General features: G+C 44.2%; 1 protein-coding gene across 2 annotated transcripts in view; it reads right to left on the bottom strand.

Moving 5' to 3' along the window:
* Positions 1-24,071, bottom strand: part of CDH22 (cadherin 22) — a 246,165-nt gene that overhangs the window by 102,897 nt on the left and 119,197 nt on the right. For both annotated transcript variants that reach the window (XM_083147879.1, XM_083147878.1), the window contains exon 2: positions 12,452-13,972. In XM_083147879.1, coding sequence (XP_083004005.1) covers positions 12,452-12,766 — 315 coding nt within the window. In that variant the 5' untranslated portion in view covers positions 12,767-13,972. The remainder of the gene's footprint in view (positions 1-12,451; positions 13,973-24,071) is intronic.

The raw sequence follows: 24,071 nt of genomic DNA, 5'->3' as shown, positions 1-24,071 counted from the left end.
AGGCTTGGTTTGAAAAATGACAGGTAGGAGCTGATTGGCCGGTGATAAAAACCCAAACACTTTATCACTTCACAAGCTTAATACATCTTCCCCTTAGACTCCACTGCGCATGGGCAGGTTGCCAGAAAAATGGCCACGTGGCATATTTCCGCCCATTTCGGCAGTGCTCCTGCAGCTGCAGATGGACTCTGGAGGGAAAGTGTTAAAAAGTGGGTGCAGCATGTGCAATGTGGCTAGAGTTGCCACCTCACTCTTCATAGATTCCTGGAGATCCCCCCCTTATCCTAATGTGCACGCTCCCGGAAAAGTGGGCGTGGCCTCATATAATATTCGAAGATTCCGCACTCACGAACACCTTTGAAAGTTCACTGGGGTGCACCTCTAAGGTGACAATTGATTGTCCCAATAATATACCACTTTAGGAAATTAATCCAATGAGGGCACTCACCACATTTGTATAATGAGCTGTGAAGACGCCTAGAGATGCCACGTCTTGAGAAAGGCCACCTAGTGGCTGAAACGTAGACTGACTACAAAATGGTGATGTTAAGCATATATATACACTGCTTAACTTTATTGACCTATAGGGGCTGGTTGGGCAGGGCTGGGGTCTGGGCAGCTGGCAGGAGGAGCAGTGTTTGGCGATTTGTCACGCTGTGAACAGCAGCAGAGAGGAGGCCACCCAGGTCGCCCGCAGAGTTGCAGGCCAGCTAGTCAAGATCTGAAGTAGGTGGCAGCTCACAGTCTGTCACACACAGACACATGGCTGGCAGGCGGCAGAGGCAAGCTGGGAGTCTGGGAGATGTGCACTGCACACAATCACCAGACCAGCGGTGGATGGGCGGCGGTGGGCCTGAAGGACAGAAACTCGCAAGATGATGATATTATCATCTCGCGAGTGCGTCTGTCAGGCTGCGGAGGCAGTCCTGGCAGGCGCAGCGGTGCAACAGAAGGCCCTGGACACTGGGGAGAGGCAATGGTGGGCTGGAGGCTTTTTTAGAAACCCAGATTCTAGGAGAACCCCAGAATTTGTGAGACTTGAAAAGCCTCCTGAAGGGCTGCCACCAAAAATGGGAGAATCCCAGAACTCCAGGAGAGGTGGCAACCCTAGATGTGGCCCCCCTAGGATTAAGGGGCGTGTGTGCACAGTACACATTAGGCACATTATAAATACACCACTGTGTACAATAACAAACAGCAATATTAAGCCTAATGCAAACATAACCCAAGGCATTTTTGTACATCTACTGTAGATGGCTGAATGTCACCACAGAACAATTTAACAATTAAAACTTATTAACAGCCAGTATCATGAAATATATATCAAGCAGACTTTAAACATGGTGAGTAGTACAGAGCCAAAAATCAGACATACTGTACTGTATACATGAAACATTCATTTGGCAGAATCAGCTGAAAATTAAAAGGGTTATTTACATATAAATATCATGCAGTCAGCATCCGAAAAAAATCTTTAAACGTTGAAAGGACAGTATCAGCTGAAAATGAAAAGGGTTATTTACATTTACATTTCTTGTAGCAAGCATTTAAATAAGATAAACAAGCCTTACATTTGTATGTAATATTTCCTTTCTAAGCATGTATTTGTAGCTTTGCATGTTAATCTATACTTTGTTAGTTTTAAGAAAAAGTAAAAAAAAAAAAAAAAGGTACATGCTAATTCAGGCACTTAATAATCCATATAACGAGCAACAAAGTGTGTATGACTGTCTGTCTGTTCTTAATGTATGGCAAGGGTTTTGTATCTAGTACCAACAAATCTGGCACGGGGTGTAGTTTGACCAGTATAAGGTTTGTGACTATGTTTGAACATCAGGGGTAATTCAGATCTGATAACACGGCAATGAATTTGCAGCGACCAGCAATCCTATAGATCCTGCCGTGCAAAAGAGATATCCCACTCCTGGAGATAGAATCACCATCCGCTGCCAGCCGACAGAAGGAGGCGCACGTGCTTTCCCTGCCCACCGGAGCCCTCCACCGCTGGTCCCCAGCATCTCCCCGCAGCTCCCCCACTCCCTGCCCATCTCCCTGTAGTGGAGACGGGCAGGGAAAGCACTCCCCACCGCCGTACTGCGCCGTGCTGATGGGGACGGGCATACGTGTGAGGCGCTCACGCGTTCTCGTCAGATGGAGCACCTCTCCATAAGCCTGCGCCAGCTAAAGGAATCTGGCGATTCCCTGCTCAGGCTGAGAAGCGCTCCATCTGTAGGAGCTGAGTAGCTGGTACGTTATATCCAACCCCTTTATTTTGTCTACAAGACTTAATGCATAGACTTCATGTTCTCAGATGAAAAACAAACAACATTATTTATATCTCAGTGTAGAATACTAAATACTCAGTAGAAATGGCTAGGTACAGTAGGTCCTTTTCATTGCTACAACCATGTGAGCAAATAGATTGGTTCTTTTCAGGATCAACTGAATGGGCTGTTAGGGGAAGACAATGTAAAAAAAATGAAGGCTGCAGATGTACTTCAAAGTCTGCTTTTCAACCTGGGTTACATTGTGTATCCCAACTAGTTCCTAATAAAAATATCATTACAATGTGCTATTAGCATAGTTATGCATAGTACTGGCACTGAGTTACTGGCAAAGAGGGGCAGCAGAGACAGGGCAATAAGAGAAAAATGATAGCAGAGTTACGAATAGATTGAAGAGAGATTATGAAGGAGTTTGGAATGCCAAAGAATAGCAGATCGGAGTAAACTATTTAAGAGATGATGAGGTTATGAATGGGGGTGTTTAAAGCACCCAGCGTGAGAAAGGGTCTGATTCTGAAAGTATTTCATATGTAGAAATGGTAAGATCGAGAAAGGAATTGTACTGTATGTTGGAGGAATAAAAAGGTAGAGTCAAGGGTGACATGAGACATCGACATGGCGCATGGAGGAGAGGAATACATCAACTGATAGGGAGAGGATGGGATAAGAAAAGCTTGGGGAAAGAAGATGAGTTCCGTTATCTGAATACTGAGTTTCACAAAGTATTGTGCCATACAAGATGAAATGGATAGAATGGAGGTAGCATCAGAGAGGACAAAAGGAGAGAGGACAAGTGGTAAATTTGGGTACCAACAGCACAAAGGTGTTAGAAACTTATAAGCACACCAAAGATAGAGTTGCAAAGCGAGATTGGACAGAGCCCAAAAAATAGGGGAGATAATGTGTAGGAGGTGAACCAAGAGATGACCTGAGCTACAGAACCCAATGAAGTCTATGGTTTAGAGGAGGTGGGGCTGGTTAATGATGTCAAATGCAGCTGGGAGGTCAAGGAAAAAGACCTATGTATTTGACCAAGAGGAAATTATCTCTGACCATGGTGAGGGCAGCTTCGGTGGAATAAAGAGACTGAAAGCCAGAATGAAGGTTGTTCTCGAGGAAGTGGGTGGAGAAAATGAAGGTTAAACAGTTTGCTGACATCTACTCAAAGAGCTTTGATGGAAAGTGTAGAAGAAAGATGCTATAGTTATTAAAGATGTTGGCGGGGTCAAGTAATGGTTTCTTAAGAATAGGGCAGCCAAGTGCATGCTTGAAGAAAGAGGGCAAGTGCCAGTTGAGAGAGATAAGTTAACTAGATGGGTAATGTGGAGGCATGCTGCAGGAAGGATTGACCAAACAACATGGGAGAAGTTGGGGACAAAGAAGCCAGTGGAGAGGGAGACAAGGCTTTACACTATGCACCAAAGAAGGGTGACAAGGTTGGCAGTCCTAATTGTTGGAGACAGAGAGAGGAAGTTGAAGCTGGAAGGGTAAGATGTCAAAAGAGATTAATTCTATTTTGGATGTAAAGTGGTACTCCCACAAGTCAGTGTGGTTATGTGTAATTGCACTGCATTAGTATAAAACCCCCAAAACACCTTATTTCACAGAGAGCGAGATCCAGCCAAGATGTGACTGACTCAGAAAAGGACTGACATATGCAAATATATGAAAAGAGCTCTGTGTGACTCAGAATAAGTCCCTAAGAGTAATTTTGTTTGATCCTAATGCTTTTCCAGTTAATATTCACTTACAATTCCTGAGGATACATTAGTCAGTTTAGGGTATGTGCCTCTATATCAAATGGTGAATGCTGCTAAGAATATACGAATAAGCTTTAGACTTTCTGTAGCACTACTGCCAGTCACACAGGGCTATTGTGCTGTTGTGTCATTATTAATGGCCATGCGAAAATCTTTGTCACACAAATACTGTCTCAATATATGCCACTTATATGTCATATCTTCACTGACTTTTGCCACTTTATGTTTGCAGAGTAAAATATTATCTTTATTTCATTTTATTGGGGTTATTTGCCTTGTAGTTATACCATGTAATAAATCTTTTAGGCGGCTTTTACCTCTGGTTTATTGGCTAGACAGTTGATAACCAAGACCACTCTTTGTAGACATTGACAAGATCTACAAGCCTGAAGATAGAATCAAAATGCCTACTTCATGTGATTCTACTGTTTTCAACCTCTTCTGCTTCCCACCAGTTAGACTGGACTACAGGATATACATGATTGAGTTACACTTACAGTAATTAAGGTTACCAGTTTGTTCCACAAAAAAAAAAATCTTAATTTCAGACACAGTGGGTGACATTTAATAGAGTCAGATTTTGTGTTTTTGGCGATAATTAGTAAACAAAATGGAGTTATCGCATTTTTTCCTCAAATCATCCATTTAATAGGGTGCGCAGAGTCCCATAAATCACATTTTTTTCCCCGAAAAATCGCACTTTCTCAATGTGCGGGAAAAATTTGGATTTCTATCGCATCCAAATGTTTTCGCACAGAAAAGTATACAAAACGCATATTTAATGGGATGCGCAAACGGAAATCCCACTTTTGAGGTGTCTATAAATCGCACTTTTTTCAGACCAGGTTCTGATGTGTGAATTGGTCAGAGACATGTACAGATCATTGTGATCTGTGCATGTTTCTGGTGTAAAAATAGAGTTAAATAAAAAAGTGGGAAAAAAAACGGCGTGGGGTCCCCCCTCCTGAGCATAACCAGCCTCAAAGAGCCGGTCCTGGTTTCATAAAATCACGGGGCAAACCAAATAGGGGTCCCCTGGATTTATTAAAACCAGCACCAGGCTCAAGGGCCGGTCCCGGTTCCCAAAATACGGGGGACAAAATGAGTAGGGGTATTTCAACAACCAGCAGCGGGCCCAACCAGCCAGCAGGGTAATGCCACAGCCTGGGGGAGACTTTCTATACAAGTCCCCCCAGCCAAAGCATTCATCCCCCTGACCGGTCAGCATGGGCAGGGATCCTGGGGAAGTGAGGACCCCCCCCCAAAGAAGGGGTCCCCCCCTCCAGATCTTACCTGCCCATGCTGAAGCCCGGGGCTGTCCTTGATGCCCCTGGGATGTGGGCATCAAGCGGATTCTGTGTAAAAAATAGATGAAAAACTATTCTCTTATACCGTAGAACTATGAGTCCCAGCAAGCCTCCCCGGCATGCTGGGACTTGGAGAACCACAAGTCTCAGCATGCGGGGCATTAAAGGGCCCGCTGGCACTTGTAATTCCACAGTAAAAGAAGTAGTTAAATAAACACACTGACACCCATTAAAAATAAAACTTTAATACACCCAAAGCCCACACTTACTGATACTTCCCTATCTTGAGCCCGTAGGTAGGTCCCTAGGTCCGGTGCTCCTGGGTCCGGGGCTGAAGAGTCCGGGGCTCCAGGGCTGAAGAGTCCGGGGTCCAGGATCTGAAGAAATCCATAGGGGGACCTGTGGAAGAACATCATACTCACCAAGGTCCTCAGGCGAAGATCTTTCCTCTTGATCCGACGTAGTCCAGGTCTTCTTTTAAAAAAAAAAATGCGTCTACTCCCACTGGTACCCGTCTGACGAACTAGCCGGAGAGACGCTGATGCTCCATCTTCAGCGTCTCTCCTCCGAATGATTCGATTGGCCGCCAAACTCGGCTCCTGATTGACCGCTAGGGGGCCAATAGAATCATTTGGAGGAGAGACACTGAAGATGAAGCATCAGCGTCTCTCTGGGTCAGATCAAGAGGACAGATCTTCGCCTGAGGACTTTGGTGAGTAGGATTTTCTTCCACAGGTCTCCCTATGGATTTCTTCGGATCCTGGACCCTGGACTCTTCAGCCCTGGACCCCCGGACCAGCCCTGGTCCCTGGACTCTTCAGCCCTGGAGCCCCAGACCCAGGAGCACCGGACCCCGGGACCTACATACAGGCTCAAGATAGGTAAGTATCAGTATGTGTGGGCTTTGGATGTATTAAAGTTTTATTTTTAATGGGCGTCAGTGTGTTTATTTAACTATTTATTTTACTTTGGAACTAAAAGTGCCAGCGGGCCCTTTTAATGCCCCGCATGCTGGGACTTGTGGTTCTCCAAGTCCCAGCATGCGGGGGAGGCTTGCTGGGACTCATAGTTCCAAGGTATAAGAGAATAGTTTTTCATCTATTTTTTACACAGAATCAGCTCGATGCCCACAGCCCAGGGGCATCGAGGACAGCCCCGGGCTTCAGCATGGGCAGGTAAGTTCTGGAGGGGGGGGAACCCCTTCTTTGGGGCGGGTCCCCACTTCTCCAGGATCCCTGCCCATGCTGACCGGTCAGGGGGATGAAAGCTTTGGCCGGGGGGACTTGTATAAAAAGTCTCCCCCCGGCTGTGGCATTACCCTGCTGGCTGGTTGTGAAAATACGGGGGACCCCTACTCATTTTGTCCCCCGTATTTTGGGAACCAGGACCGGCCCTTGAGCCTGGTGCTGGTTTTATTAAATCCAGGGGACCCCTATTTGGTTTGCCCCGTGATTTTATGAAACCAGGACTGGCTCTTTGAGCCCGGGGCTGGTTATGCTCAGGAGGGGGGACCCCACGCCGTTTTTTCTGCAATTTTCTTTTAACCAAAAATCGCATGTTTTGAAATGTGCACATTTTCATGACTGAAAATGCGCACATTTCCATGACTTAAAATCGCCACAATTTCACCATATCGCAATTTTTCCAGCGAATTCGCATTTCATTAAATATGCGGATTACAAGGGAAAAATGCGAGTTCTAAAAGTCTGATTTGCGGCGATATGGTGCGATTTCTAAAAATGCGATAAAATCGCATTCTATTAAATGTCACCCTATGGGTGACATTTATTAGGATGAGACATTTCCATTTTTGCGATTTTTATTTAAAAAACTGCCAAATTCGCACATTTTCCGAAAATCGTCAATGTAATGGGATGTGAATTGCCATAAAATTCACATTTTGCCGTGAAAATCGCACATTGTAAACTTCAATTTGCATCCAGATGTTTTCCCATTATAAAGTATACAACTCACAAATTTAATGGGATGCGATTTTTGGAAAAGTTCCACGTAATCAAGTTCCCCCGGCCAAAGCATTAATCCCTGTGGCTGGTCAGCCCAGTGCTGGGAACCTGGAGGAATGTGGACCCCCCCCCCCCCCCAATAAAGGGGTAAATAAATATATAATACTAAACAAATTCATCTACAGTATCTATATGTTTTGTGGGTGGAAACTAAACCATGCAAACATGAGAAGAACATACAAACCTCTCCAAATCCTTCCATGACCAGGAATGGAACTCGATCTCAGTGCCGTCGGGCAGTAATGCTAACCACTATGCCAAGCAAGGTGCCCTATTTACTTCTATGTTTATAACTGTATTACCTCTCGACATACATTGCATATACTCTTTAGCAGAATGTTTTATTTAGCAGGCACATTTTATAGGTTATACGCAAATCCATATAGATTATGTTGGCACATCTACTTTTATGATTTAGTCTCTAATGCTATACGCCTACATTTCTTTTGAATTATAATTACTCTGTAATGAGTTCATGGCAATATGTTATATGTAACACAGTGCCAAACAGATATTGATGTGCGAAAAACACACACACCAAAGACAACAAGACGGCAGAAAACAACAATTTGTTAAGCTAAACAGCAATCTGGACCTTTCTTCAACAAAAGCTATACAGCGTATCCCACACCCTGAGCAGGGCCGTCTTTTCGTATGGGCTTAATGGGCACTTGCCCATGGGCCCCAGATGTATAAGGGCCCTATGCTGATAGCTGAGGATCCCCTTTTTCCAGGGATACCAGAATTTTTAAAATCGGCCCTGGGGAACTGGAGATATCCAACTTCAAAGCAGCAGTCCACATCTGACCTGTTAATTGCACTTCCCAGTCATATTTCTCAGGTTCTCTCTGACTTAGAGTTTTTCTGAGAGTATATTCCAAAATCTGGGACTCTCCCCTTTCTGTCGACACTAGCAGCTTGTCTCTATCATGCCCAGAACCAGAGATATCAGCCTTCCAGCAGCAGGTCCCTGCTCCAGCTCCAAACGTCTGGTGTACAGTTTTATATATTTGTCAATGGATTGCTCTGGATCCTGATCTCTGATCCCCAAGTTCCCAGCACCTCCGGAAAGTTGGGACTCTAGGTTTTTATACTATTGAAGGCTAAGAAATCTATTTCCAGATAATGGCAATATCTGCAGTCAAACAAGCTGCCCTCCACTGGAAAAGGACGAATATTAAGCCCACTCCATTATCCAACCCTCCCCTGCGTATAAAACACCCCCTACCTCCCTGGAAGTCATTTACAACGGACCCTTCATTCAGCTCAGTGCCCCCTTCCACATGTTAGTGTTCTCCCTCCCACCACCTGTGCAGTAAAGGAGTAATTAGCAGAAGTTACTGCTCCAGGTCCTACATGTTGAATGGAAGATAGAGCAGCCCCTGCCACCCGTGGGACATCAAAGCTACTGCTGATAGTACCCCCCAACCCTAGGAGGGGAGAATGGGTAAGGGCCCGGTGCATTGCTTTGCCCAGGGGCCCACACTGCTGTTAAGATGGCCCTGACCCTGAGGAAGTATTTTGACCTTTGCCACTACTCCAAAGTATGCCGTGACTTCTTGAATAATGTCTATATTTACTTGCAGATATCTGCAGAATAATCATACATGGGAATTTTGGAATTTCATAAAGAAAATGAGTATGGCAGCATAGATGCAGACAAATTTGAGCCTTGTGTTGTATTAGTTCCAGGTTTAAAGTACAATTTTGTATTTGCCATAACCATGTTGTGGTGTATGGGGAGTATACCTCCCAACAGTCCAGTTTTTCATGGGACCGTCCCGAGTTTATGTTACGTCCCACCCCCTGCCCAGCAGTGTCTGGGCAGGAAGGCCAGTTGGGAGTCTCCCCAGCCTGAAGGGAATAGACGCTGTGTGTATAGCATCTATTCAGCGACAAAGAGGGCGGAAAACGGGGGGGGGGGGGCCCTGATGGCACCCTCATTTGCATATGCAATGCCCTCATTTGCATAGACCACACCCCTTTTGGGCACATGAGTGTCCCTCTTCTAAAGATGAATAAGCTGGGAGGTATGGGGGAGGGGTAGCTGAGGTTCCTCATACTGAGCTATATGGAAACCAGTTACTGCTAATGAATTGCATGCATGGATATAAATGGGTATATTCAGTTTCACTGTTATGAAGAATGGGACATATACTGGTTGCTGTCATCATCATTGTGCATTGACACCAACCTACTGTGTACAAAAAAGTATGCTGGGAAACAGGTGAAGCTCTACATATACTACAGATGCATTAACACACCTCCGCTCAGAGTGTAAGCATGTCGTGTGACTGCCAAGTTTCACCTTTTCATTCACAACTGATGCAACTGATGTGTACACTCAATTCTGGAGCATAAACACATAACATATGCCTCACCCACAGAGCCCAACTCTAACTCTGCATCAGTCTCAGGGGTGTGTGGTCATTATACCGACAGTGTCTAGGTCGATAGTTAAAAGGTTAACACAAGAAAAAGGTGGATCAGCATCAGGCCGACATGGTCGACACAAGCAAAAGGTCAACATGAGTTTTTCACCATTTTTTTTCACAAAAAAAAAGGACTTGTTGATACTTTGCCATCAAAAGGGGACATGGAGGGGAAATGTTATAGTGTGCAGCGAGGCACCGTGACAGAAGCATGGTAAACTTATACACTGTTCATGTCCACCTATGTGCATAATTCGGCAAACTTTTGACCATGTCAAGCTTTTCATGTGTTGGATTTTATAGTGTCGGTCCTATGACCCATACCCAAATACAGGCAGGGCTCCCAGATTATCGTTTCAATACAAATTACACAGATTCTGTGTCTGGCTTCATCTGTGTTTAATCAACCACAAAACCTGTGTAATTTATATTTTTATATGTGTCCCTTATTAAAGAGATGATGTGGCAACCCTAGTCTCAGGGTTTAGAAATCTGAACAATGTGTACTTGTCTGGGGGAATGGGTGGTGGAGGGAGGGGGGGGGGGGGGGGGGGTGTTATTAGAGGGTCCTAAGCACATATAAATATACATGTGAATATGTATGTAATATATGAGCTGGCGTTGTATCTGTAGTTAACCCGGGAGCCTTGCAAATCCAACAAACCCCTCCCGGCGAATGAATGCCCACGCGGTCCCCCACCCCCACTCGCAGCGCGGGTTCACCCGCACAGGCTGCGAATGGATGTTTAGAATGAACATCCATTCGTATGCTGATGGGTAACCTCCCACATCTTTCTATGGTTGACGACCATCGGAAGTTGTGGAAGGTACACGCATAAAAAAGTGACTTTCAAGTCACTTCCATATGCATGCATGCTGGGTCAGATATGGGCGGGCAGCTGACATTCGGTGATGTCAGCTGCCAGCCCCCCCGCACCTGCATCACCGCCTCATTACCATGAGAACGCCCAGCGTTCTCATGGGAATGCCCATGGAACGCTGGGCGTTCCCATATGGTAAAGGTGCAGCCAGGCGCACCCCGCTCTTCTCCGCCCCCGCCCCCCCCCACGCCATCTAGGAGATGCGAAACATTGGTCCTCACCGAAGGAATAAGAATAACCCCCCAGTCAGCATGCATTGGAATTCACTCTTCTAAACCCAACAACAGAATCTCATTGGTAATTTTCACAGGAGTCTGAGGGCGGGTTTAGAAGAGTGAAGCCTAATGCCAGCACTGTTACCAATCCCAGATACAATGCCAGCACATACATGACATATATGTATGTTTATATGTGCTAAGAGGCCTTCCTCTGCGCTAGGCAGTCTGTGTTGCAGCCTGGCCACTGCATACAGTACACAGACATGCAGATTTGGGGATATGTTACACTTACAACTGAATGGGGAAGCAAGAGCATGCTGAATACGGTTAGGGTACACGCAAGTAATTGTGACTGGAATAGACCTGGATGCAGACACAGATACTCCTGTCATGATCGAGTTCTCTCTTGCAGGTGCAGTAATGATGATGATGATCAGCAACAGCACTAGTCACATTCTTCTAATTGATTGTAGATTGCCCTGGTTAGTTGACAGTATGTAAATCTCTAGTGTGGTTGCTATAGTACACTATTATATGAAATAGCGGCCATCTATCCATTACACAACAGATACAGTAGTTCCATTTGGACAGCAGCAAGCGAGAAGTTTCCGATTTGATTTTTTAAAGCTAAAATATCAACAGATGTTTATGTTTTAATTGAATTTGTGTTTTGTGTTTAATCATGATTTATGCTAAATGACACTTTCGCATTAATGACAGCACGTCATGCTTCATTACATTGGGCAATATACACACCTGTTACTCCTGCTGACGTACAGTTGGTACAATGTACATGTGCCTGGCTGAACATACAGTGTGAATGTAAAATGAATGCATATTTTATTGCATATGGTCTGGGTACACATCACTTGTGTGTAATCATATGAAAAGAGAAAACTAGTGCCCCAGGCCAGGAACATTCAAGTTGTCAGATCATGGGCATAGTGGCTGTTGTGCTGTTGTGGTGCATGCAATGAGCGTTGTAGTGCGTGCAGTGGTATTGTGGTGTGCATAGGGAGTGTATTATTGCACGGTATGGATGCACAAATATGTTTCTATGGAATTGGTATGTGAGAATCTGCCTTACATGAATAAAGATGCTTTAAGGGCACCCTTAATTGTAATTCAAATTCACTAAGCACATTTCTTGACTTTGAAAAAGATGAAAAAGAACGACACCAACAAAACTGAAATGGAATATATGATGCAAATGTTCTCTCATGCTTTCATGAATAGACCTCAATTACTCCTAGCAGTGTGATTACCCTGAGGTATAACATGTCTCAGGTTTCTCAGACCTCATCTCATGAGCATGATCTCTCTGTGTTTGATTCGCCCACGTGTTTCCCTCAGGCTTTTGTCTCCATTTTTTTTCTCCCTAAGGCTCCGACTTCTCCCTTGTGATGTCCCTTAGACACCGTATTCGCCTAACACTCTCCCCTCCAGGCAGTGTTCTGTGAGTGTACCCCCTGCATGCAGCCCCCCTCCCTGTGTGCACATCTCCTCACATCTGAAAGAGCTTTTTGTGTTGCGGCTCCTCTTACCTTCCCCACATAAAGTGGTTCTGTCCCTGTATATTCCTCCACCACAAAGAACTGATTCCACACCCAGCCACGCTTCACCCGGCCAGACACCTCCAACGACAATCCTGTCTCCATGGAAACTATTCCCAAGAGCTTCAGGCTGCATAAAATCAGCACCACAGTCCAGGCAAAACCTTGTGCAGCCATTCCAAGTCCACAGGATCCTTGGGGCCTCACATCACGCAGGAGGGGATAGGTATACCAGGTGTCATAGTGGCATAAGGGAACATCATTTTTAATTTCTAGCTGTTTTGGCAGGGCATTGCCTATGTACATGAAACAGCTGGCTGCAGTTATAAGTCAGGGATATCCTAGGCTGTAATAAGATGCACCAATGTGTAATGCTATATACCAAATATGACATAGAAGGGCTAGCCGTAGCTCATTATCAATGCAGTGTAATATGTGTAAGACAAGTGCTGTAACAGGTGTAATGGAGTTACTGAGATTTACAGACACAAGTCAGAAAGTATGTTGCTGTAAATGAATGATAATGAACTAATGCAGGTCCTATAATGAACTAGAACTCCAAGCTGTTCTGTACTGCAATGTAATGGACTTTCATACACTGCAGTGCCGGAATACGCTGTGCAGCATTAAACGGGATCAGCTGCAACTGTACATACAACACTTTCAAGGATTAAGATATCTAAGAAGATACAGAAGAATTACAATGACAGCCACAGCTGTCTCTGAATATAGTGGGATATAAAATAAACACTGAATTATATCATAATATACTGTTAAGCATTTAGGGTTAATGCAAAGAGCGTGCAGCACATATTATTGGGATGACAGTGAGCTGTGCTGTACTACGCTATTGATACAATGCACAAGGCGTTACTGAACCAATGTTCTGAGCTAGGCTGTAAGTCTATTACATTTGTTTAATTGGATATGTGGTAATATATGAATATGTATTTTTGTTGTGCAGCAAAATGTCATGAGAAGTGTTTGACTCCAAGGAGTATTAACTGACTGTATTCTGCTGGGTTGCCTAAGGTTTATTACGCTATGGTTCATTAACAGTAGTCGGCAGGTAATATATCAGTGCACTGAGATGATGAAATGAGTGTTCCAAGCACTAAAATCCTAACATGTGCCACTAACATTTACTAGTATTAATAGTGCAGCTATATCTGACTGGTACGGCATGTAACCTAAGCTAAGGAATCTTAGGTTTGGTGCTAAATGGGCATGTTAAGGGAATACATAAATGAAGAGAACATTCCAATCCCTTTCTAAGCTCTCAGTTGGATGTTGTAGTAAGTTGTATCCGCTCTGTCTTATTTGGGGGTATTATAACGCAGTCAGGCTCCTGCTTTGTAGCTTGTCTTGTTACCATGCCACGTTGATGATAGCTTAGGTTGGTCTCATTGTTCAAGATATTGCAGCAACGTCTCTTTCATATTTGTACAGTTGGTCCTGTCCTTGGTACTGAAAGTATATTGAAACTTTCTGGAAGCAGAGCAGTTTACAGACCTAAACAGAGAAATAGAAAAAGGTATCTACAGTTAGTTACTATAAACATTAGATACATTTAGGGCTCATTCACCCCCAAACATTCCAAACCATACCCTTGGTGTCAATTCAATTAGTGGTGTAGTCCTGAGAGTAACGTCACGTATTATATTTCCATGCAACGTCAGTGATATGTCCTTACTGAACATTACCTATGTAAGAACACCTGATTACAGCTTTGCTATCTATGTGAGAACACCTGACTACACCCATACTGTAAGTCATGCAAGAGGAAATAGGTTCAGTGATGCATTGCCCGTAGTTGTGCTTACTTGGGGCCGGAGCATGCACTGAGCATATATTCAATTCTACATCAGCCCTGAAGTGTGCAGAAACATAATGCACGGGGCTTACATATCATAACAAACTGAGAGTCTGTGCGTTGGGCTTTAATCAGATAGCTTTGATAATCTACAGTTGACTTCCTCTGATGTAGTGTACACCTATCACCACAAATTAAAATGCTGTCCATTTGTTACAGAAATATCTGAATATCAAGTTATTGCATTTTTTATCTGTACGTCTTCTATCATGTTTGCTGGCATCGGTTTACACAATACATGGAAGTCAACCCTTACCTGAAAACAATAGGATCCATTTAGGCTTAGCAGTATATACACATTATTTATTTATTTTATTATTATTTATTTATTAACAGTTTCTTATATAGCGCACACATTCCGCAGCGCTTTACAGAGAATATTTGAAAATTCAAATCAGTCCCTGCCCCAGTGGAGCTTACAATCTATATTCCCTACCACATGTACATTCGCACACAGACATTCTAGGGTTAATTTTGTTGGAAGCCAATTAACCTACCTGTATATTTTTGGATTGTGGGAGGAAACCAGAGTACCCGGAATTAACCCCACACAAGTACGGGGAGAATATACAAACTCCAAACAGTTAGGGCCATGGTGGGAATCGAATCCATGACCTCAGCACTGTGAGGCAGTAATGCTAACCGTTACACCATCCGTGCTGCCCAACATGTATGTATATACATTTTTGTGCCTCTCATGAACAGGGGAGAATTTAGGGGTCAGGCCGCACAACATTTTTGGCCGCCCCTGTATACATCGGATATACATACACACACACACATATATATATATATATATATATATATATATATGTGTGTGTGTGTGTGTGTGTGTGTGTGTATATATATATATGTATACACACAGTGTATATATATATATATATATATATAAACATACATACACACACACACACACACACACACACACACACACACCACATACATACAATATATATATATATATAGATAGATATATCTATCTATATATATATATATATATATATACATATATATGACCCAGAGCCTGCCAGAAATGCTAATAAATTGAAGAGCTGACTGCCTTACTCATTGTGAAGTAGCAGTCAGCCCAGCAGCTATGTGTTCAGTCTTCTGAGTCTGCCTCCGTCTCGTCTCCACACAGCAGACAGCACAAAGTGCCCGGATCCCGCCTCCTTAAACGGCCTGCGCGCACAGCCAGTGACTGAGGCGCAGGCTGCTTACACAATAGGGCTGGGCTGAGCCGTCACAATGCTGCCCTTTAGCCAGGGTGCCGCACGGCTCAGCTGTCAATCACCGCAGCACGGGGAGGGAGCGGATCGCTGCAGATCGGATTCTTAAGAGAGATCCGATCTGTGCTGGGGCGGAAGCCGCGGACCTGCTTTGAGGACAGCCGGGCAGTTCACAGCTCTCAGCCCGGCTGTCAATTCGGAGTGCCTGGCTGGTGGCGGGCTGGCGGCTGGCTGGTCATAGTGTGCCGTCCATGATAGGTGCTGCCCCTAGGCCCGTGCCTCACAGGCCTAGTGATAGCAGGCCACTGCTCATGAAGTGCAGACAATGCTAAAGACAGGGACAGACTGTAGGTTAGATACATTTGGGCTATGTTGTATTCAAAGGGGCTTTGTGGACTACATTATGCTAATGTTAGCATCTGGTTTGTGACGAGATCAGATAATTCACTTACTGATGTGGACACAAACAGTGTGCAACTAAAGTATTTGCTCACGTTTCTGCAATAGACAGACAAAATATTGGAAAAATGTCCAGAAATATCTGATATAGGTCACAAACTGAGACAGCAGTACAATTATTTTAGTTGTTGTGACATAATGGGCTTTGTCTCGGACTATGAATACCCTAAACCACAGACCGCATTTCTGCAAAGGAAGCCTGTGATTAATTGTCGATTTAGCTAAAGCACCACCTCCCTAACATTGCATCGTGCTGCAAATGAGTAAAACAGAGAATGGTGGACACATTCTGACATGTATATCATCTTTCCTTTTGGCTTACATATGAAATGCTAGCTGTCAGGATCCCGAAGGTCAGAATCCCGAGGTCACAATGCTTATGGATCCCAGTGAGTATTCTAACCCTAATAATAACCATGATTCACCCCTCCTACAGCCTAACCCTAACCCTCCCCCAAGTGCCTAATCCTGATTATAATTCTCAACTCCCACCACATTACCCTAACCACCCCCCATAGGGGTAGATGTATTAAGCCTTAACAAGAGATAAATGCAAGGGTGATAAGGAGAGATAAACGTCCAGCCAATCACCTGCCAACTGCCATGTTACAGGCTGTGTTTGAAAAAAGTCAGTAAGGAGCTGATTGGCTGGACGTTTATCTCTCCCTATCACCCTTACATTTATCTCTTGTTAAAGCTTAATACATCTGCCCCAGTGTGCCTAAACCTAAAATCACAACTCCTATAGTCTAACCTTAACCATCCTCCTATAGTGCATAATCCTATCCCTGACCCTAATTCACAACTCCCATAGCCTATCCCTAACCATCCCCTATGTCAGACTGTCACATTGGCAGTCTAAACCCAACCCACTGCTACAACCAAACTCTAACCCTCCCTCTAGTGCAGGGCTGGGCAATACGTGGTCCTCCAGCTTTTGATGAACTACACATCTCAGCATGCCTTGCCTTAAAATGTTTTTATGTAATATATGTAATGTCCCCTCCCCCCCTTCATCCCTGCTTGATGCTGCACTGTAATCCACAAAAAATTCCTAGTGTGAGCAAGCATACATGGCCAATAAAGTTGATTATATTCTATTCCTATTTTTGCTATTTGACCGTGCTGAAACCGATGCAAGGCATGCTGGGATGTGTAGTTCATCAACAGCTTATTGCCCACCCCTGCTCTAGTGCCTAACCCTAAAACTAACCCTAACACTCAAATTTCAAATATTGCTCATTAAAGTATTTTGTGTTACTATTTCCACATTAAAGTTATGATGATGATAACAATAAAGTTATTTATAAAACAATTTTCTCTTAATAGGATTCAAAATGCTTTAGCACAAAATACAAAACAAGTTTAACTGTGGATATTAGTGCTTTAGGCTAAATCTTCAGTATATTTTTTTAGGGATTCTACAGTGGGAGCTTCTCAAACTGTGTGGGGAAGAGAGTTTCATAAATTCAGAGTCACAAAGCTGAAAGCTTGATCCCCAGATGGGTTCTAGGTACTGCTAATAGTCCATCATCTACAGACATAGTTGCCGACTTTTTTGCTGCTCTCTCCGGGAGAGGGCAGCCAGCTCACTGTAGCAGGGGGGCTGGGCCATTGCCAGGAAGGGGAAAAGGGGCGATCCAGGGGTGGAGCCACAGATGGCCAGCACTATTGGGGGCGTGTCTAGCGGGATCACTGCATTTTAGCCCCGTCCCCGCAGTGCAATGCCTGTATATCAGGCATTGCACTGCAGGGGGCGGGGCTAAAAGACATCAATCGTGTCATTTGACCCGCGGACCCTCTTCCTGCCGTGGGGAGGTTTGTTGGACATTGAGGGAAATGCGGGAGGGTTGCCCCCCTTTCCGGGGGGGCTGGGAGGGGGACCCGATTTCCTGGAGTGTAGGCAACCTTGTCTACAGATCACAGTAATCAAGTGGGGCAGTAAAGAATCATAAGCTGCTTTAAGTACGTTATGCCCTGGTTATGTAGGGCTTTGAAAGTCAGTAAGCCAATCTTAAAAGCGATTTGCCATCTTACAAGAAGACAGCGAAGGGAGTAGAGAATGGGTGTTGTATGGCTTGGAACAGGCGAGGTTGTTTACCAGCCTGACTGTTGCATCTTGTACTGTCTGCAAGTCCCCACCATTGAAGGGCGTACCCTTGACCACTGCTACACCGCCCTTAAGTCTGCCTTCCGGGCAATCCCCCGTGCTGCACTCGGACTATCTGACCACTGCCTCGTCCACCTACTCCCTACCTATATGCAGAAGTTGAGAGCAGCTAAGCCTGTCGTCAAGACAGTTAAGAAATGGACTAACGAGACTAAGCTGAAGCTCCAGTCCTGCCTCGACTGCACGGACTGGGGGGTCTTTGAAGCCTCGGCAACTGACCTGAATGACCTGACTGACACTGTCACATCCTACATAAGCTACTGTGAGGACATGTGTATACCCACCAACAGCAACTACATCTTTAACAACAACAAGCCCTGGTTCAACGCCCAGCTCAGACAACTCCGCAGAGCCAAAGAGGAGGCCTACAGCAGTGGTGACAGACCACAATACAACCGAGCCAGGAACGCCCTAACAAAAGAAATCAGGCTAGCAAAAAAAGCAGTTCTCTGACAAGCTGACAAATGACCTGTCCACTAATGACCCTGTATCTGTGTGGAAAGGAATGCAATCTATAACCAGCTACAAGAAAACACCCAAACCCACTGCCATGTACCAAGACCTAGCTGATGAGCTGAACAACTTCTATTGCAGGTTTGAAAAAGTAATCCAGTGTGAACCAAACCATACCCTCTGTGCTGCCCCAAATGTCGACAGCCAACTCCAGGTCACCCAAGTTGAGGTGGAAGAGATGTTCAAGAGGGCCAAAACAAAGAAAATCACCAGGTCCTGATGTGGTGTCACCATCTGCCCTGAGAGTATGCGCTGGTCAACTTGCCCCCATATTCACCAGGATCTTCAACAAAATCACTGGAGCTACGCAAGGTTCCCTCCTGCCTCAAAAGCTCCACTATTGTTCCGGTCCCCAAGACATCCACCATTACAAATCTGAATGACTACCGGTCGATAGCTTTGAGGTCTGTGATCATGAAAACATTCAAGCGCCTGGTACTGAACCACCAGAAAGCTGTTACTGGCCACCAGCTAGACCCCCTCCAGTTTGCCTAGCGATCAAATCAATGCATTGAGGACGCAGTCAACCTGGGCCTGCACTACATTCTGCAGCACATAGATATGCTTTGTACCTATGCAAGGGTCCTGTTTGTCGACTTCAGCTCGGCTTTCAACACAATCATCCCCAAAATCCTCCACCCCAAACTACACTGCCTAGGAGTCCCTCAAGCTACGTGTTCTTGGATTGTGGACTTTCTGACTGATAGAAAACAAGTTGTGAAAGCGGGGGAATTCACCTCCCAAGTGCAGTCCATCAGCACAGGAGCCCCCAGGGCTGTGTACTCTCACCCCTACTCTTCTCCCTGTACACCAACGACTGCACCTCAGAGGCACAATCAGTAAAGATGATCAAATTCGCCGATGACACTACCGTCATTATCCTTATCAAGGACGGGGACGAATTGGCCTACAGACAAGAAGTGGACCGATTGGCCCGGTGGTGAAGCAGCAACCATCTAGAGCTCAACCCACTCAAAACCGTAGTGGACTTTAGGAAGAAGGCTGTTGGTGTTCCTCCGCTAACAATTGCTGACAGTGTGGTGTCGCCAGTGGACTACTTCAAGTTCCTAGGAACCACAATCTCCCGGGACCTTAAATGGCGGCCCAACACTGATAAAGCACAGAAGAGGCTATTCTTCCTTAGGCAACTGAGGAAGTTCAACATCCCACAGAAGCTTCTGGTTCTCTTCTACGCCGCAATTGTGGAGTGTGTACTGTGCTCCTCAATACTGGTCTGGTACAGCTCCGCCAGCGAGAGAGACAAATGCAGACTCCAAAAGGGAGTCAGAACTGACGAGAAGATAATTGGGACAGACCTTCCCTCTGTCCAGGACTTGTACCTGTACAGAGCAAAAAAGCGGGCAACGAAGATAGTCAAGGACCAACTACATCCTGGTCATGGCTTGTTTAACCTGCTGCCATCAGGCAGACGCTACAGGGCTATTCCCACCAGGTACAGTAGAAGCCTAAAAAGTTTCTTTCCTCAAGCGATCCACCTGTTGACACGTGAACTCATGAACATCTCACTGTCTAGTCGCACCATGACCCTTTGCACATAATCTAACACGGTGTCCCCTCGGAATAAATTTCTATATGAATGTACATGTTCTCCCACCTGTTTATACTGTATGCTGTTTACTTGTTACCCACCTGGCTGCTGCACAGCAAACCAAAAACAAATTCCTACTATACGCAAGTATACCTGGCCAATAAACATGATTCTGAAGGGGTGAGGAGAGCCTCCGTTTTATACAGTGCATACTTTGTGTGGGTCTCATGAATCCTAAGGATATACAGTAGTTAAATTTGGATCTTGGGAGAAGTTAACAAGAATTACTGAAAATATTCCTTTTTCTAGGAGCTTGTAGTCATTATCTAAGGGGCAGTGACATCTTCAGCAATTGCACCTGTTATATTATCTACCCGGAGTTGGTTTTAATGGAGTTCTTACAACAACGTAAAATGTATTCTTTATTTACACAGACACTTCACAGCAATGTTCACACAATGAAATATTAACAACTAGCAAGGAGTCACATGTAAGATGTTTCTCATTATATTCATAGTTATTGCGGCACTTTACTTCTATCTCCCATGTTCTAATCCACATTTCACAGTAACAATGCTCTGTTTGGCTGAGCTCTACTGTACATCATGTTGACAATAAAAATTACATCCCAGCCTCTGTTTTACACTGTCTCCTGTCAGAACAAGAGCAAGTCACTGATCAGGACAAATTGAATACATCCAGACCGTATCAATATTTTTTTCATCTTACAAATAGGAATGACGTCGGGAGGCATGACTGAGGAAAAGATTGAGTAACTCTTTATTGAACCAGGGCAATAGCAAATAATAAAGATTAAAGCTCCCCACCAGACACACTCACACATACATATACACACACACATATCCACACATACATTTTGCTTGTACAGACAAGCTTCAATTTGTGGCCAGTATTTAATATCAGAAATTGGGTGTTATTGACATTATCCAGATATTGATATTGAAATAACTAGGCCACAGAGGTAATTGTTAATAATTTAATATTTGTGAATGTGATTCCTTCCCTGGCACAGGTGTCCCCTTCCTCGCCCGCCGCTGTACTGCAAATGGGCAAGGGAGAGCGCAGCATTCTGAGCCTGAAGCATCACAGCACAAAGCAGCTAGAGTGCAGGGCGAAGGTATAAGGATGCTCAAATTTGGTACGTTGCAGGCAAAATAAAAATATTAGATGTAAAAGTTACTAAGGCTTTTTCACTCCTCCATTTGGTTGATTGTCCTAGGAGAGAACAAGGCTACATGGCATGTACTTCATGTGTATGCTATGTTATATACTGTAGGGTTCCAGAACATATCAGACACAGGTACAGGAGAGACAGTGATGTCCATATTAATAACATCTACATTATGATGAAATAGACCATGGGTGCATTTGCATTTAGGCAGAGTTCAGGGACGGCATGTCGATGAAATTAAGGGCTATGAACGTAAGCATAAATGCATTTGTTTCCAAGCACTTCTTTTGCACCAAATATACAGTATGGAGGGGCAACTGTGCCTTGAAGATGAAGATGACTAGCAACAAAGACATGTACATTCAAGATGGCAATGCATACAGACAAATGTAGGCTTTTTGCTGCGTACACATCTTGGGGGCAGGATACTTTAACAAGGCATGGGTTGAAATTCAGTGAGTTGGGAGTTGAGAAGGCAAGGGAGGCGTGGATTGCAGTAATCTATCTGGGTGAGAAATGATGGGAGTGTAAAGTAAAGTTTTAGTAGCTTTCAGGGTGAGTAAGGGCCACATTCTAAAAAATTGCAAAGATGGAAATGGCAAGGCTGTTAAAGAAAATGGATGTGTAGGGTGAAGGAAAGGGCAAAGACAAAGGTAACACCTAGAAACGACTTGAGAAACAGAGGAGAAAGAAACACAATCAACAGAGATGGAGAGGATGTTAGAAGAGGAGGCCTTGGCTGCGGGAAAGATGATGAGATCAGTTTATGAAATATTGAGGTTTAGGAAGCATTGTACTGGGTGATAGAAAGAGAAAGCCAAGAGGACAGATGGGGAGAGATCAGGGGAGGAAAGGTAAACTTGTGTATTAGTTGCATTGAGGTGGTAGTAAAAGTCAAAGGAACTGATAAGCTCTCCAACAGAAGTGTAGAGGATGAATATGAGGGAACCAAGGACAGGAATATTTGGGGAGAGACAACAGAAAGGGTGATGGAGGGGAGGTAGAGCTGGGTGAAGATATGGAGTACTTGGAGTGTATAGTTATTATGTATAGGCATGTCATATGCATAGGCACATTCATACACAGACATATGCGAACGTCGGTCTTAGAAATAACTTGCAACGTGTATGTTTTTACATGCAGATTAGATGTCCACATACATCTTGGCTATTTTTCTCAATTTGGCACAACATGCAAAATGCAGCTTAGCTGCCTTTACCAAATGTAGCAAGTAGATGGATTCTAAAATTTTTTACAGCAGTAGAAATTGTATAAAGTAATAGTTTAGAGAAGCAAATTTTTTGAAAAATCACAAAGCGTGACTTTTGCAGAGTCCAAGGTGTGCCAAATTGTGCCATACATGGCACAATAACACAAAGATGTATGTGGACACATCTGCACATGCTTGGAAAGTGACATTATTCAAATGATTTGTCTTATCTGCTATAGTATACACATTTAGGAATAGCCAGGTCTGCACAGATACTGTAAGTCACAAATGACAGTTGCTACAATACTAGTAACCATATTAAACCACAGCCATTAGCCTAATTACAGTAAATCATCATTTTAGGGAAATAGTCTACACCCCCAGAGCACAGAGGCACAAACTAAGGCCACGTCCTATCTTGGTGTGCCCAAAACTGGAAAGAGGGGAGTTCCCAGTGTAACATCTAGCATTTTAATGGGGATGCCTACAAAATGTTGGGCGTCCCCCTGCTCTGGGCCAGTGTCTGCCCCATGGCCCTCCCTCCCTCCCCTACCTGTGCAAATGCTTTGGCGAGTGTAATCGTCACAGAAGGCATTCACACAGGAGGTCTGCACATGGGCATCGGAAAGGTGCCGAGTCAGATCACTACTGAATCACCCCCTATATGTGATGAATATAATGACACACTCAAAGTGGAATTGTTTACAGATTATATTGATAGGTACCTACACTCACAGTCCAATAGTGAAAAAAAATCAACTGGGATTCCCCCACAGATCACCTGCAAGATTGTATCACTATCATAAAGCCAACACATTATCAGCAGTTTTCAGACATTGTTTAATCATTCACAACAAAATCATGTATGCTGACAGATCCTGTGCAACAAGATTCAACACCCGCCACCTCAAGAGGCAGTTAATGATGGTGCAGTCAAAAGACTGATTTTATCTCCTAATAATACTAGTATGAGTACTATATCACTTTGATAATTCTGTTCACACATATTTTACATCCCTGTGGCCTTTATATGTATATCTTACTACAGACCCCTATGCAGTACAAATGTATATTGATCATGACCTTGGCTTGCCTTATAGATACTCTAGGTGTGCAGATATACATAGGGTGACACCCTGGGGAAGGTTGTATGGAAGGGGCGCACCGCTCACCTATGAATTCTTACTGAAGGTCTCAGCTACTGGCTGATGGAACGGTGTCAATTTAAATAACTGAGTACAGTTACAAGAGTGTACAGAGTGAGAGGTGTAATGTGTATAGAAAGAGGATGCAAGATAAAGGTTGTATCTATGATATTAAATGCCAGGAGCGGGGTATATGGGGTTTATGTATTTTGAAGAGGTGTAAGGAGAAGGGTGTACCTATAAGAGGGGGTGCAAGCCAGATGAGGGGTAT

Source organism: Crinia signifera, chromosome 6, assembly GCF_055691185.1.
Source record: "Crinia signifera chromosome 6, ASM5569118v1, whole genome shotgun sequence".
NCBI lineage: Eukaryota > Metazoa > Chordata > Amphibia > Anura > Myobatrachidae > Crinia > Crinia signifera.
Note: the sequence above shows the minus strand (reverse complement) of the source record. Positions and strands in the feature narration are given on the sequence as shown.